General features: G+C 43.2%; 1 protein-coding gene across 3 annotated transcripts in view; it reads right to left on the bottom strand.

Annotated features, from left to right (window-relative positions):
* PDS5A (PDS5 cohesin associated factor A) overlaps positions 1–17,045 on the bottom strand; it is a 4,482,835-nt gene that overhangs the window by 3,643,871 nt on the left and 821,919 nt on the right. For all 3 annotated transcript variants that reach the window (XM_044062931.1, XM_044062930.1, XM_044062932.1), the window contains exon 12: positions 11,131–11,282. In XM_044062931.1, coding sequence (XP_043918866.1) covers positions 11,131–11,282 — 152 coding nt within the window. The remainder of the gene's footprint in view (positions 1–11,130; positions 11,283–17,045) is intronic.

Here is a 17,045-nt window from a genome sequence, read left to right as displayed (position 1 = left end):
CAAGTGTGAACTAGACCACCTCTTGGGGATTCCCATGGTGGAGGATTTAGAGTGAAGAACTTGTTGCACTTTGTGTTTGAAGGAGAGACAAAGAGATCGCAACAAGGATGACCCCATTTCTGGAAGATCATGTTCACCACTATTGGGCTGAGAGACCACTCGTAAGGCATCAGCAGGGTTTGGCTGAGCCTGTCAGCTGGAAAGCTGGACTTCCCGTAATTTGTGTCATGATAAGAAAGCAGTTGGAAGAGATCGCCCATTCCCACCATCTCGTGACTTTTTGACAAAGGGTGTAGGATCTCGTTCTTCCTTGTTGGTTTATATACCAGACTACCGAAATATTGTCTGTCTGGATAGCAATAGTCACGGTCAGAAGACAGCCGTGAAGTGCTTGCAATGCCAGAAGCACTGATCTCATCTCCAAGACATTTATATGCAAATTGATTTCCACGGCTGACTATGTGCCTTGGCCAGTCTGTTCCAGGTAATGCCCCCCCCCCACTGGATGTGTCTGTGATTACCATGGCTGAAGGTGTAGGAGGTAATAAAGGACGATAGACCAGAAGATTTTGAGTGTGAAGCCACCACATTAGAGAAAGTTTGCAGACCCTTGACGATCGTAACGGATAAAAGACAGGAAGATTTAAGAGAGACCATTGCACTGCCAAGGTCTATTGAAGTACTCTCATATGAAGATGGGCTGAGGGAATAATGGTTGCAGCCATAGACCCCAGAGCTCAAAGAACCAGTTTCACCAGAGTGGGGGGGGGGGGCATAGAATGAGTAGAATTTGTCTGATGTGAAGCTGTAATGACAAGATTCGCTGGGGAAGAAGAAGGGCCTTGAACTGTAAAGTGTTGAGACGTGCTCCTATAAAGTCTAGGACTTGAACTGGTTGGAGATGCACCTTTTTCAAGTTGACAACAATTCAAGTATTGAGATAGTTGTAAGATGTAACTCTGGGCTAGCAACAATCTGTGTCTTGTGGAAGCAGTTATAAGCCAGCCATTCAGGTACGGGAATACTTGGAAACCCTGCAGTCTGAAATGGTCTGCCACTACTGCCATGACTTTGGTGACCACCCTGGGGGCTGTGGTGAGACCAAAGGGAAGTACTCGGAACTGGAAGTGACTGGCTCACAACTAGAAGAGGAGAAACCTCTTGGAGTGCCTGTCCATCTTTATATGGTAGTACGCATCCTGGAGGTCTATGGAGCACATTCAGTCTTCCTCCTGTAATATGGGAAGAATGGACAGGATAGTGACCATTTGGAACGTTGTTTTGGCAACTGATTTGTTCAGATCGGTGAGGTCCAGTATAGGTCTCAAGTCCCCCGTCTTTTCTAGCACCAAAACGAATCTTGAATAGATGCCTGATCTGGACTGGTCTGGGGGGACTGGCTGAATGACTCTTTCTTAGCAGACCAAAAATTTCCATGGCTGCTACCTACCTCTGATCTGGTGGAACATTGGAGAGGGTTTTTCTGGGTCTGGGATTGGCCAGAAAAAGAATGTTGTACCCTCTGGATATGATGGACAACACCCAACGGTCTGCAGTGATGGCCTCCAAGGCTGTTGGGTAATGTGATAGACAGCCCACGAATGCTTCCAGAGTGGAGCAGTCGGGCAAACCCTCTTGGCTGTGGAAAGGTTTTCTCCGAGAAAGGACCCCCCCCTCTGCCCCTAGGGCAGTGTCCATTGTTTCCCCCTCTGCCTTTGGAGGAAACCTCTCCCGGAGACTGAAAAGAACAGCTATTAGACTACCACAACCACAGCTTCTTACCACCATGCGGATTCTGGGAAAAGGATCTTTGTGGGGTAGTGAAGCAGATCCCTACAGCAGAAAGCGTCTTCCCATCTTTCTCACTCAGAGTAAGTGTCAGGAATGGACCGAACAAGGCTAATCCGCTGAAAGGGGCGTTAGTGAATGACGACTTGAAGGGGTCATAAAAATCAAAAAGTTGCATCCAGGCATGTTGTCTAATAGCAATACCAGAACTGGCTGCCATACAGGTTCCTTACGCAACATGTGAAACTAGCCTCATAGAGGTGATGGATAGGGCAGTGAGGGTGGCCAGCTTAGAAGAGACAGATCTCTTCTCTTCAGGCGTGGATCCTGTGGGAGGCTGAGCGATCTCCTTGATTAGATCCCTCTGAAGCTTGGTGATGTGGGCCAAATAGTTCAGCGCCCTCAGAGTGAAGGTTGCTGAAGAATAAACTCGATTCCCGAATATTTCCAAAGCCCTAGATTCCCTGATAAAGTGACAGTCAGTGGAACTCTCTTGAAAGTTTATTTTTGGTGCCACTGCAACCATCATGGCATCAACAGGGATACCCTTAGACGAATGGGACCTTTCTGGGTTCCTTCCATGCACTGTGGGGAAATAAGGGTCTATCAAGGGATCCGCAAGGGGAGGGGGGGGGTCACCCAGGAAGTAGAAGGTCCTGTTGAAAATGCCTCGAAAAATATAGATTCTTCTGGATAAGGGTTTTTGGTAGACCACCCAACTTTCTGCCTGAGGATTTCCATGATGTCTTCAAAGGAGACATCAGGTGGGAATCTGGGGGACTCATCTCCTTCCTCAAAATCAAAGTCATCGGTGAGCAACTTTGGAGAAGAGTCCAAGTGCCTCCTCTTGCACCTGTGATTTCCATGGGCCTCCTCAGTGGGAAGATCTGGGGAGCAATCAGAAGGCTGTTGGGGTTCCAGCTGTGGAGCAAGGCTCGAAGCCTGAGGAACAAGCAGTCCCCTAGGAGGACGAGAGGGATGCCTGCTGCACAGATACATAGGGAGCCAACAAAGTATCCGAAGCTGGGAGTGTCAGGGCCCTCACTGGAGTGGAGAGAACTCTCTACACCACCTCAAAAGCCAAAGGAGAGTGAGTACCCAAGGACAACTCTGCCACAGATGAAGCCACAGGCATTGAAAATTCCCAGACCCGCAAGCCCTGGTGCCGAGGAGGCCGTCGGAGCCGAACTGTCAAACGCAGACAGGTAGGGACGGATCCAAAAGCCTCGAGCCCAATGCCCACCCCTTGGATTCGACATTGAAGTCACATCTCCAAGAGTCTATCGGTGCTGAACTGGTCGGAACCAAAGCACTCAATTACCACTGAAGTCAATGTAAGAATATTCATCGGCGCCAAGGTCTCGACACTCGGGAGCTTCAGACCAGAGAGTCGGATCAGAACTGGAACCAAAGGTAAAGGTTAGGGTTGGGTGCTCACGGGCTCTGGAGGGAGACAGAGTAGGCAACACCCTCAACTGCATCTATGCAAGGAGAGAACACATCAAAATCCTGTCCATCTTGGCATCAGAGAAGGAGCAAGGGGACCTGGCAGAGGAAGCAATTGAACCCGGTCTGGAGTGGTGGCTTCGGGAGGTGAAGACTGGGGAAGCGTAGGCAGGAGCAAAATATTTGGCAAGAACCTTGGTGTGGTTGAGTGGGGAGAGGAGCACTTGCGTTCTGGTGAAGGAGAACGAGAAGCCCTGGAATCTGTAAGGCCTCTTAAGAGGCTGGTCTTCCTTGCGGGCTTTCTTTTAGTCGATAGACTTAGCAGGGTGCTCCTGGTCAGCTTTGTAGGGATTCTGGGCTCCTGAAGGAGAGGCCTGCGTAGAAGAGGAGGGAAGCAGGCCCTTCAGAATAAATTTGTTCCTCCTGTAAATAAGCACGTGCTGGTTGACGCCCGTGGAGACAAAGCAGGAGGACTCTAAGTGACTAGCACCCAAGAAATAAACACACAGGGTGTGGGCATTGGAGGGTGATATTTTGTGCCCCCACCCTCTGCAGTTTTTAAACTCTGGCTTAGGGGCTTCGGACATAGAAGAAGAAAAAAAAAAAAACTAAAGCCTGTCTGCAAAGATTTTTTTTTTTTATTGGCACTAGAACAAAGAATGTGCTGAAAAAAACGGTAAGAAAGGAAGACAGGTGGAGAAATAAAATAGTTATTGACATAAAATACTTATTCACAGTAACCTAAATAAACAATCCCAGGAGGAGCTCGACTGGAAGATGCCATTCGTGATGGTGGCAAATGAGACATGAGGGAGTAATGATGGAGTGGGGGAGAGGAGGAGCTCAGCTCTTGGATCCAAGCTATGTAATGCGGTCGAGTTGGATCAGAGTTCGGATCCAAACTCATGGGTTCAAGATCAGATGAAAACATCAGATGGTTAGTTTCTTTATAACACTTCTTGTATATTGTATTGCTTTGTGACTTTCGTCCGTTTTACAATTTCTGGTTTCTCTTCACTGCACTATTTTGAACTGCATTCTGTCTTCCATTACAAATGTAAACTAGGAAAGAAACAAAAGACGTGTCTCTTCCAAGTCACAAATTATGCTTTATCACCCACCAACCATGCTGTTGTCACTTTATCTTTAGTTGCCTGACCGAACTACTCATTTGCCCACATGATTTCTTCCCTCGCCTCTTTTATAGGCTTTTGTCAGTAAATACAAAATGATCATTTTGTAAAGTCACCACACGTAAGTTATATAAATGTATTTATCCTCCCACTGCAATCCATAATGCTGAGTGCCAAACACCATGCAAAAGCTTGTTAAAAATTAGTAGCTCTCTCCTTAGGCAGCTAAATCTAGAGGTAACCTCTTCCTTATCTTTACAACTCCTTATTGCACACTGCAATTCTTAGCACGACCCATTTTTTTTCATCTTAGTTTTAAAATCTGCAACATTCCACTTCTTAGTACTTATCTTGGGATTAGTGCTTCTGTTTTGTTCTTGGTGAGAAAAGGTGCAGAGGAATGATTTCCACTGGGCTCTGTGCATCTTTCCTGATAAGTCCAGTTTCTATATAGGGCATCTACCATGAAAAGCCTATAACAGGCAAGTGAATTCATATCCATCCAGAGATGAATATTCACTCCACATTGCTGTACTGTGTATGTATGTATATACATATATTTATATATATATATATATATATATATATATATATATATATATATATACATATATATATATATATATATATATATATATATATATATATATACATACATATATATATATATACATACACACACACATATATATATATATATATATATATATAGGTTCATAGGTTCATACTATATATATATATATATATATATATATATATATACATAGGTTCATACTAGGCTATCTGCCCTAGGGCATTTATAAGCCTAGACAGAATGTGTTTGGCTTTCGCCACCCATTTTAAATTTATTTTGCTATGCCCTTTTTCGAGGTTAGTATACTGTGCCTCTGTCTAACAGTGACACAGAAGTGATACCCGGGGTAAACCTACGATCTCCCATCCACTCATCAAGATTCCTCTTGAAGAGAGTCAATGAGGGACTCTGCCTAACCTGGACTGGGATTTTATTCCAGAGTGAAGGGAGCCTCTGGGTTATGAATCTGTCCCTCCAGCATGTCCTATTTATTTCAGTGCTGAGGTTCAAGTCTCTCGAGCGTGTAGTTCGATGGGATTTGGATTTTCTGAGGTGCAGCATGTCCATTAATTCTGGGTTGGACATGGCTTTATACGTCAGGCACAGATCGCCCGTATGCCACTGAGTAGAGCTGGAGTTTCTTTAACTGGGTAGCATATGGCATCTGTTTGAGCCCTTTGATCCTCTTGGTGAGGTACTTTTGGGGTCTTTCCAGGTGCTGCAGGTGTCTGGTAAGGTACATCCCAAAAGGGGCATTGTACTCAATTATGGGCCTGATGACGGATGAGTAAAGGGAGGCACGATGACCTCCCCTGATCTAGATGTGAATCCCTTCATGATTAGGTGGGCTATATAAAATGTTTTTCTAACCACTTTGGCCACGTGGTTGTCAAATGAGAGATTGCTATCAACTTGGGTCCCCAGGTCCCTAATTACTTCTTCTGTACTTAATGGATTACCACCTATGTGGTAATTTGCGGGCACTTTGTTTTTGCCAAAGGGGATGACTATACACTTTTTGGCATTTAGCGTGAGGCCATGGCTCTGGCACCAGTTGTCTGTTTCTATGAGGCCCTTTTGGAGGATGCTTGTGTCGGCTGGAGAGTCGATTATGGCGCCCAGTTTACAGTCATCTGCGAACTTGGTCAGCCACAGTCCTTCCGTGTTGGCCTGTACCTCCGAGAAATATATACCGAACAAGACAGGTCCCAGGACTCAGCCTTGTGGGACACCACTTGTAACTGGTTTGGAGCCTGACATGGCTCCAGCAATTCTAACCATGTGGGTTCTGTCCTTGAGCCAGTTTGCAATCCATCTAGAGACATAGGGGTTTATATTTAAGCTGGTGAGCTTATCAATAATGCCCGAGTGGGGTAGTGTATCGAAGGCTTTTGCGAGGTCCAGGTAGGCTGTGTGGACCACCTTGCCCTCGTCAATGGCCTTGGTGACTGTTTCAAAGAAATCAACCAGGTTTAAAGAGACAGGATCTGCCCTTAAAGCCAAACTGGGTAGGATCCAGTGTCTGTAGGTACCCAATATCTTTATTTATGAGGTCCATGATGATCCTTTACATAGCTTTGCAGACCAAGCTAGTCAGGCTTATGGGGCGATAGTTTCCAGGATCCGTTGAGGCACCACCTTTATGGAGAGGGACCACTGTCTGTTGCTGTACGCCACTATTTGGGCACATATCCTGTAGTAAGGCTGAGATTGAACAGTAGTTTTATGTTTGGGTTTAGCTCTTCTTGGGGTTCATGTAGGACGCAGCCCGGGACACCGTCTGGTCCCATTGATGCTGTGTTTTTTGCTTTGGAGAGGGCGGCTCTTACCTGAGCATCTGAGATGTCAGGGGGGCAGCACTCCGCTGGGATAAATATTTGCCCTTTTGGTGGTGGTGGTGGTGGTGGTGGTGGTGGGGGGGAGTTTGCGCTGAACCTGTCAGCTAGGATGTTGGCAATGTCTGTGGGTTCAGTGTATTTTTTGTCATTATGGACTAATTCTGAGCATATCTGGGAATTACCACCCAGGTTCCTAACATAACTAAAGAAAGCCTTGTGATTATCCTTAGTGTCCTGTGCAATTTTTCTCTCGAAGCTGGCCTTAGACAATTTTATGAGTGCCCGTAGTTTTTTTGCTAATACTGATCAGTGATGCCTTCCCTTTTTGGGATTTTGCTCTATCATTTAGTAGCTTCCTCCTTCTATTGTAAAGTTTGTTTATGGCTGGGGTCCACCAGACAGGACGTCTGCCTTTGGAGGATTGGGTCTTGGTTTTACTTGGGATCGCATGATCCATGCATTCCTGAAGGTGTTCATAGAATGCGTTTATAAAGGATTCTGCGGTCTGGGCCGTATTTTCCACAGGCCCGGGGGCTTTGAAGGATTCCACCTCGGTTTTGAGGAGTGTGAAATTTGCTTTAGAGAAGTTTTTCACTGTGGTTTTCTGGGCAGGGGGTGGGGTCGGGATGTGAATATCCAGTGAGATTAGTTAATGGTCTGATCTTACCAGTGAGGGATACACTCCTGGTCTGGAGCATAGAGTCCCCATGTTGGTGATGATCAGGTCCAGTATGTTTTCCCTTCTTGTGGGAGTGGTAACAAGTTGTTCCATAGCATTTGAGTTTATAAATTCTAGGAACCTTTAGGCTAGGGTGTTGGAGCTAGAGTAATACTCCCAGTCTATGTTTGGGTAGTTGAAGTCGCCCAATGTAATGGTGTTTGGAGAGACCTTCATATTTTCCAGTGTTCTCAGAAAGGCCGAGTGGGGTTCCTGGGTTTGGGAGGGTGGTCTGTAGCAGGCTATAAACTGGAAGGCAGTTTTACCCACTGTTAGTTGCACATGGATAGTCTCTGATGCTTCGTGCTTTGCCACCAACCTGGAGGTGTGGGTATCTTTGATGAATATCGATACTCCCCCTCCTTTTGTGGTTCGGTCCAAGTTTTGGGGCTGAAAAGCATGGTATGAGGTATAACCTGGTAGTGCTGGGGTGCTCTCGGGAGCCCTGAACCAGGTTTCTGTTACTGCACAGATATCGATGTTCTCCATGCTAAGGTGAGTTTCGAGTGCATGCATCTTGAGGTTTAGACTTCTGGCATTGAGTAGCATTACTCTTAGTTTCTTATCCCTTGTGATACCTATGGAGGTGGGTTTGTCTTTTGAGCCTTGCCTAAAAGGCACTATGGGGGTAGCATGAGCCTCTGCCAATATCTGAAAGCCCAGGGGTGACAGGTGCAAGCCATCCCTAGGGAAGCATTGTGGCTTGTCGAGCATATCATCCCAAACTGACAGGCATTGGATCCCCTTTGAATGACACCAGTACTTAAGCCAATTGTTGAAATTGATCATCTTGTCTTCATATTGTGGCATAATTCTTGGTGAGGGTAAGATGCTACTCAAGGTCAGGGTCATACCGGCCTGGGCTACAAGCTCAGAGAGCTCCTTTATGTCTCTTTTCATGTAGTCCAGGGAGGTACGTCTCAGGTCATTCACACCAACATGGACAATGACCGAGTCATATTTGTACTTGCCTTGGAGTGACCTGAGTGCTTGTGTTATGTGGCGGTTCCTAGCGCCCAACAGGCTGCTCACCGTGACCCTCTCCTTGTTCAGCCTGGTGAGCGGGACGTCAGTGTGCCTGACGATGGAGTCACCTATTACAAGTGTATCAGGTGTGTTGTTTAGTCTTAAGGGCTGTGACTGTTCGGCACACTGGCTTTGTGAGATATGTGTTGCACGTGGTTTGTTTTGGGGTAGCGGATGCTTGGGTGGTCTGCTTTGGAGGTCTCTGCTGCTTAGACAGATCTTTATTTAGAGCCTCCGAGTATGTTTTTGTGTGATTATGTGTTTGGTTTGCTGTCGTGGTAGGTCTATGTGAGACTGGAATTGTAGTGAGTGTGGTTTCCTTCTCCTCCTGACTGGTTATGCCAGTACTGAGTTGAGAAAGCTTAGCCTCCAGTTTGGCTATATGGTTGCATCTCTCACATGTGTTGGAATTTGTTGGGAGGAGGAGAGGGTTGTCTGTGTACATGAGGCAGTTGTAACATTGCCTCAAGATTCCCAGATTCACCAGCTGGACCGGAGAGGAGATTGACAACTGAACTTTGGACATGCTAGAATAATATTGGGAATTCCTTAATTGAAAACAAGGGCCAGTGGGGAGTGAGGGTGTAGTGCTTTTAATTTTTAGTGCTGACTTAAATAATTGCTTTAGTGAGCAAGTGCCAGGTAACTTAAGTGCAATGTGTTACAGGTAACTTAAATGCAAAAACGACAGACAATAACTTTCTTTCAAGTGAAACAAGGAAATAAGTACAGTAAGCAATGCAGATATCACTAGTGATCCTGAGAAGCCGCATATTAGGTGGAATTAGCGTTCCAGGGAAATAACAAGCAAACAAACAACAAGCATATAAACAAAGCTAGATTCAGCAGGCCTGGATCTAGTCTATGCTACAGAAAACAAGGTGTACCAATTTCAGTAAGATACAGTTCAAATATTCAGGCACTATAAGCCTTTAACCAGAAATTCCCAGCTCAGAAGGGCAGAGTCCAGCCTCTCCTCCCACAGACCACGAACCCTCTTAATGTAAAATAACTGGCCTGAAAGCCCAAGTGCTTAAACCAGAATTAATACACTTTTAGAATAACAGACACTTAGCCCTCAATCAGCAGTTCCCAACCTAGAAGGATGTGTGCTACCTGTTCTGCCACTACAGTGCAGACCACAAACCCTCTCAGTGCAAAACAACTGGTCCAAAGCCCAAGTGTTTAAACCAAAAGGCTTAGAATGAGTTACACACCAAGCAGTAATAAATACAACTGAGTACTTTTAAGATGATGCAAAAGTAAAATAAAGTAGGTAGAAACACAAGTACAGTAAAAGCAGATGAAAATTTTTTTTTCTGAACAAGTGCTGAGATCAAAGAAACAGATTTGAGTGCTGAAACTAGAAAACTGGCTAGTTATAAGAAAAAAAAAAAACTAAGCTAGAAAGCTTCCCTCCAACACAGAAGGGTTTGGGGGCTCACAAGCCTACAAATAGTCTATACCCCTTAACAGGAAAGGAAGGAAACAAGCTTATTTTTTTTTTCTGTTTCCCAGATGCTCTCTTTGTACACAGTAGGAGTGCCTGAAATCAGAATATGATCTCACTGCACTCAGTTGAGTGAGCAAATGAGAAGGGCCTAGAAGGAGTATCCAAACACAAATTTACAAGAGGGGCGGGCAGTTTCAAGGCCACTAAGATTAACTGAAGAGCAGAGTCAAAACTTCCAGTTCAGTTAATATTCCTGCAACACAGTCAAAATCAATTTAAATACTGTATTTTTTTGAAAAAAAAGTGCAGATAAAGGTACTTAAATTCTCTTATACGTCCAGTTGAATACAGCAAGTTCTTAGCCGGCCAAAGCTGAGGTTTTTAAGCAGAAAATATTTCACACTGTACCACTTAAATAGGCAAAGACAGGAAATCAAATAATGTGGCTACCCCCACACCTGTTATTACTAGCAAATAACAAAATTCAGCAAACACTGACTAACTTCCAGTTCAGTTAATATTCCTGCAACACAGTCAAAATCAATTTAAATACTGTATTTTTTTGAAAAAAGTGCAGATAAAGGTACTTAAATTCTCTTATACGTCCAGTAGAATACAGCAAGTTCTTAGCCGGACAAAGCTGAGATTTTTTAAGCCCAATACATCTACCTAATGCCAAAGAAGCAAAGACAATAGCCTACATGCGTCTTACTGTCAAGCAGCAACTGTAGTAACAAAAAAGGAAATATTCACATTTACACAGATTATCTTATCCTGAACAAATTTTAAAGAAAAAAAACCCTCCGTAACACCCTAAACATTCTAAGGAAATAAATACTGGAAAGAAAAGTAAAAAAAAATACTCTCATAACTTATCAAATAGAAATAACTAAATGTAACAGTCAATGACTACTTGAATGAGATATTTTCAGTGCCTGGAAAAATAAAGATACTACTTGGGGTAAAAAGACTACTTAGACAATTTGCAAAACTGGATACAAAGAACCAGAGTCAGTGTACTGCTTGTGAGACATACCACTCCACAAATGATGGAATTAGAAACAAATGAAAGATCAGGGTCCCATACACAAATGCCACCACAATGTTCCACACAAACCCAAGAACAAGAGTGACATTATAAAAAAATAACTCACTTGTCATCAATGCTGTTCTGGTAGTAGATATGCAAAAGCTTATCCTTTATCCAGCTTACTTTTTCTCCTGCTTCTTTCCCAGCTTCATTATGAAGACAGTATTTCTTGTACAACTGAGCAAGGCCTATCATTGCTTCTTTTCTCACTCTCCACTAAAAAAGAACAAAAATATGTTTATTCCATAATGGAAAATCACCAGCTAGTCAACATTTTTAACCATTACTAACCAAATTGTGTAACAAATCATTACCAGTAAAGACTAAGGAATACCTTAGGAATCTTTTAGGTCACCGTTTTTCTTTGAGCCTTAAGCACCCAAAGGAGGGCGGCAAAAAATTATAAGGAAAAGGTAAACTAATTTTTTTTTTATAGCATTTCACTGTCAACAGTGCAAAACTGAGGAAAGGAAGGTACTCGATGGGTGACCGCTATGCCATAGTTAGGATTGGCAGGCAATCAACCTTTATGATGGCTGCAGCAGCTGTACAGAGAAGGGAACTGAATGTTCGTTTAAGAACAAATAACCTGGTAAATTTACTGGAGCACAGCAAAATTAGCCTGTGAAAATGGGGACAATCACAAGAAAAATACACCACAAAAAAAGTGGCATTCTCCATGCTACTGCCAGTGAACAGCAAAGGTGATTATGTAATACTTTACATTAAAGACTTCAATATACAGTGAAACTAGTACAGAACCTACAGTCATGACTTTACTGCAGACAGAAGAGCTACCAGAAGGGAAGCAAGGCTATGACCTGTGATGGCATAATGATAGATAACTAATCTGAATGTTTCAGTACCAAACATTTAAACTTGCCAAGGAAAGAGAGCACAACAATTCAAAACAGGTGAGGTCTGATCCCTCAAAAAAAAAAAAAAAAATTGGGAAAAGACACAAAACAGCACAGAAAGTTCTATTAATACAGAACAATGAAATCATTCAAATTTTAATCTCAAAAGTTACAACAGTGGAATGAGTATGCAAAAAGAGGCAAGCTTTCTAGAAATGGATGGCAACTAGCATTACAGTTTATGTAACAAGTTCCATTGGCAAAAACACTCAAGGAGGTGCAATACCTGGATACCATGACAGCTAAATAAGGTGCACAAAAAAATGAATGACTGGCACGACAATGTACAAATACATATAAATTAAAGGCAAAAACATGAAAGGTACAGCTCCGAGAAGGACCAGCTCTCTTAAAGGAAGGGATCACACCAACAGAGGTAGGACGAAAAGGGAGAGAGAGAGACAGCTTTACAGAGAATGTAAGCAAGTAGTGAAATTACGATGCTTAAACATATTTCTCATATTACTTTCTCAAAGAGAGAAAATGGATAAAGAAATGTGTAACATGGCAGAAAAAAACAGCACTGTTAACTGAACATGACTGTAAATACTGGTGCACCTCTATCGCAAGTAAACACATGACTAGGGGCAAAAAGTGCCCTACGTGAAGCAGAACTGGGGTACCTACTAAGGGCATTAAAATCTTAGATCTTATCCTCTCAAAATGGGAAGTAAACTGGCGGAAAATCTCAGTGTAAAAACATCAAGTCACCTATAGGATACCACTATCCTCCCCCAAAAATAAATTGTGTGTTAAGTACTCATCACATTAACTTCAAATGAGCCCTTTACAGTGGATGGAACACCAGAGTACATTTAACACACACTCTCACATGGCTTCTTCACTAAATCTTCAATATACATCCCTCCTTGGAACTCCAAGAATATACAGCTATTGGTTCAAAGGCACTTCACAGCCTCAATCTATGGCAGAAGCATCAGATATGACACAGGTTTACAATTACATATACTGTGACACAAAGACAGTCAAAAGTTAAAATACATGAAAAATGTAGAGAGCGGCAAAGACGTTAATGCATATATTCATACAACTCTGAATTCTACATAACTGAACTGAAACAGTCAACGGAAATGCCAAGGGTGAAGAGTGACCAAATACTTTTGCACAGCTCAATAACTAAAGAATAAAGTCATATACACATAACTTACATATTTTAATAAAAAAAAAAAAAACGTAATGAAATTCGAAAATCACTCTGGACAGGAAAATATGAAAGGGATTCAGGATGGTTAGATGGGGAGGCTACCGTTCAGGGTGGAGGACAGCATGTCATGTAAGAAGCATGGTACTGTTGAAAGACGCTTTCAAAGACAAGCAACTGTAAGACTTGCTTAAATTATTACCTGCGGTGAACCCCAATGTTAAACTACTAATCCACATTTCAGAAAAAAATTAACTGCATCCAAAAATATTGCAGTAGAAACAGACAACAATGGGCAAACCAATATACTTAAAATAGCTTAATCATCTGAAATCTAGCATAAAGAAAAAAGCTCTAGGAGGAACAGTCGATACCCATCTGTAAAGAGGCTGTTAGTTCAGCAGTAACACCAACACAAAATATTTTCCTTTCACATTTATAATTCAGTAAGGCTTTCACTAATTTGGAGAGAAAAAAAAAAAAAAAAAAGGTACTTCTGTATTATAGCAACCACATTTTTAACAGCCAGACCATTTGCTTCACAATCATGCGTAATGCAACACCTTTTTTTTTGTCATGTAGTGAATAAAATTTAGAAAACATACTAAGTATGCCCATGTTTGTGCATGCACTTCACACACAATGTTTCTGTTATTTCAAGTCAGCCTGCTGCCACTTTTTTGTCGTGGCAGTACATGTCACACTACTGTGATTTCATTTGTTTGGATACCACAGAATGAGTAATCCACATTATTACACCATGAAAAAAAAATATATATATATATATATATATATATATATATATATACATATATATATATATATATATATATATATATATATATATACATACACACACACACATACATACTTGTTTCCTGCCTTTCTAAGCTAGTATAGTCCATTTTCAGGTTAGTGCTGAATTCAGGGCTGTGTTACAAATCTCTGCGTTTGCCCATACCTTACTTGGATAGAAGGAAGTTTCTCTGTTCACCTGTGAGAAAGGGGAGCTTTGAGCAGCCTATCTGCCCCTGGAGGAGTGGTTTCAGCCCAGAAATTAGTAGTTTATTGGCCATTTTGGGCTAATTTCTATCTCCATTTCCTTGCTATAAATTCCAAATTTGCCCGGTTTTGCACACAAGGTAGCCCCGGATAGCCAAAACCATTCCCGGCTCCACAAAGTCTCCTCTTCAATTTTTCCCTTGGAACTAGACAAACTTTCAACTTAAGCACTTGAGCCATTCATTTCTCAGCCTGGCACTTGCTCAAAACTTATAGCAAGTACTTATAAACCCTAGCACTAGACCCTCCTGCACTGTACAGAAGGACAAGGCGCTCTATTCGACTTAACCAGCCATCCTGTAAAACAGTTCACTGTACCTATCCAGGCATGTCCTCCAAAGGGCAGTTTCAGGTGTACTCTCCAGTCCAACTGGTGAATCTGGGCATTTTGAGGCAATGTTACAACTGCCTCATGTACACAGACAACCCCCTCCTCCTGCCACCAAACACTAATACATGCGAGAGATGCAGTTATACAGTCAAACTAGAAGCTAAGCTCTCTCAACCCAAGACTGGATCAGACAGTCAAGAGAAGGGAAATACTTGCATCACACCACCAGTCTTACATAGACCCATTAAACCAGCACCGGCAAAAAACACACAAATACATGGAAACATACTTGGAGGCTCTAAATAAAAATTTGAAAAACCAACAGAGACATCCAAGCAACCTCCACCCCCCAACACAAACCATGAAACACATACTTCACAAAACCAGTGTGCCATGCAATCACAGCCCTTAAGGCAAAATAACATACCCAACATACTAGTAATAGGTGACTACAGTCAGGCACACTGACGTCCCACTCGTTAGGCTGAATAAGGAGAAGGTTACTGTTAGCTGCCTGTCGGGTGCCAGGATCTGCCACATAACACAAGCCCTCAGGTCACTCCAGAACAAGTACAAATATGACTCTTGTCATTGTCCATGTTGGTGTGAATGACCTGAGCCGTACCTCCCTGGACTACAGGGAGAGAGACCTGGAAGAACTCTCTGATCATGTAGCCCAGGCCGGTATGACTCTGACCCTGAGTAACATCCTGCCCTCACCAAGAATGATACCACGGTATAAAGAAAAAATTCTCGATTTCAACAACTGGCTAAGTTTCTGGTATCATTCAAAGGGGATTCAGTATCTGTCCACCTGGGATGACATGCTCGACAAGCCACGCTGTTTCGCTAGAGACAGCTTGCACCTGTCACACTTAGGCTTTCAAATACTTGCCAAGGCTCTTGCCACTCCCATAGTGCCTTTTTTTAGGCAAGGCTCAAAAGGCAAACCCACCGCCATAAATAGCACAAGTAACAAAAAAAATGGGGGTAATGCTACTCAATGCCAGAAGTCTCAACCTCAAAATGCACGCGCTCGAGGCACTCTTCAGTATGCAGAAAACTGATATATGTGCAGTAATAGAAACCTGGTTTAAGGCTCCAGAGAGCACCCCAGCACTAATAGGCTAAAACTCATACCATACATTTCAGCAACAGAACCCAAACCGAAATACAAACGGCGGGGGTGTATCCATATTCAGGGATACCCACACCTCCAGGTTAGTGGCACAGCACGATGATTCAGGGATCATCCATGTGCAACTAACAATGGGCAAAACTGCAATTCAAATTGTAGCTTGCTACAGATCACCCACCATGTCCCAGGACCCCCATTCCGCGTTTCTGGAAACACTGGGAAACAAAGGTCCAACCAAACACCCTAATATTGGGTGATTTTAATTACCCAAACATTAACTGGGAGAACTACTCAAGTACTAACTCCCTTGCCCAACTTTCCTAGAATTTATAAACTCAAACGCCCTGGTTCAATTGGCTAACACTCCCACCAGAGGTGACAACTTATTGGACCTGGGCATCCCCAACATGGGCGACCGGTGTTCCACACCAGAGGTCAACCCCTCGCTGGTTGGATCTGACCATAAACAAATCACTTTGGATATCCATATTCCGCCCCCTCCCCCGGACAAGAAAGCCACCATGAAAAACTTTTCAAAAGCAAACTTCACGTTACTTAAGACTGAGGTGGAAAGTTTCAAAGCCCCCATGCTGAAGGATAATACTGTCCAAGCTGCAAAATCCTTTACTAATGTACTCTACGGACAGCTACAAGAATGAATGGATCGTGCCATCCCAAGCAAAAAGTACTGTTGTGTACACTTATCATAAATGTAGATGTTAGAGTGTATTCACTGTTGCAGTCATTACATTTGGGTAATTTGCTGGCAGGTTGCCCTCAGTCGGCCTGATTAACAAAGTCTTGCATCCTGAGTCGGTTGCTGTCCCTTCTTCCATGACGTCAGGTCGTCAGGGGTATAAAACATGCAGCCGACACCATTACATCAGTTTTTCTTGCCCCAGATGTCAGGTGCCCCCCAAATGGGGAGCAAAATATATATAGGTTCATAGGTTTATAGGTTCATACTAGGCTATCTGCCCGAGGGCATTTACAAGCCTAGCCCATCGTTTTGTGGCTTACACCACCCCTTTAGTATGGGGAACTATACCCATTATTTTGCTGTGCCTCTGTCGAGCAGTGACACTGAGGTAATCCCTGGGGTATATCTGCGATCTCCCATCCATTGGTCAAGATTTCTCTTGAACAAGGCCAGCGAGGTGCTCTGCCTCACATATACCGGGATTTTGTTCCACAGCATAGGGAGTCTTTGGGTGATGAATCTATCCCTCCAGCATGTCCTATTAATAGCCGTGTCGAGGTTTAAGTCTCCTGCCCTTGTGGCTCTGATGGATCTAGATTTTTGTAGGTGAAGCTTATTCATCAAATCTGGGTTTGACATGGCCTTGTATGTTGGGCAAAGGTCACCTCT

Source organism: Protopterus annectens, chromosome 2.part1 (assembly GCF_019279795.1).
Source record: "Protopterus annectens isolate FY-2018-M chromosome 2.part1, PAN1.0, whole genome shotgun sequence".
Classification (NCBI taxonomy): Eukaryota; Metazoa; Chordata; order Ceratodontiformes; family Protopteridae; genus Protopterus; species Protopterus annectens.
This window is presented reverse-complemented; position numbering and strand designations above follow the sequence as displayed.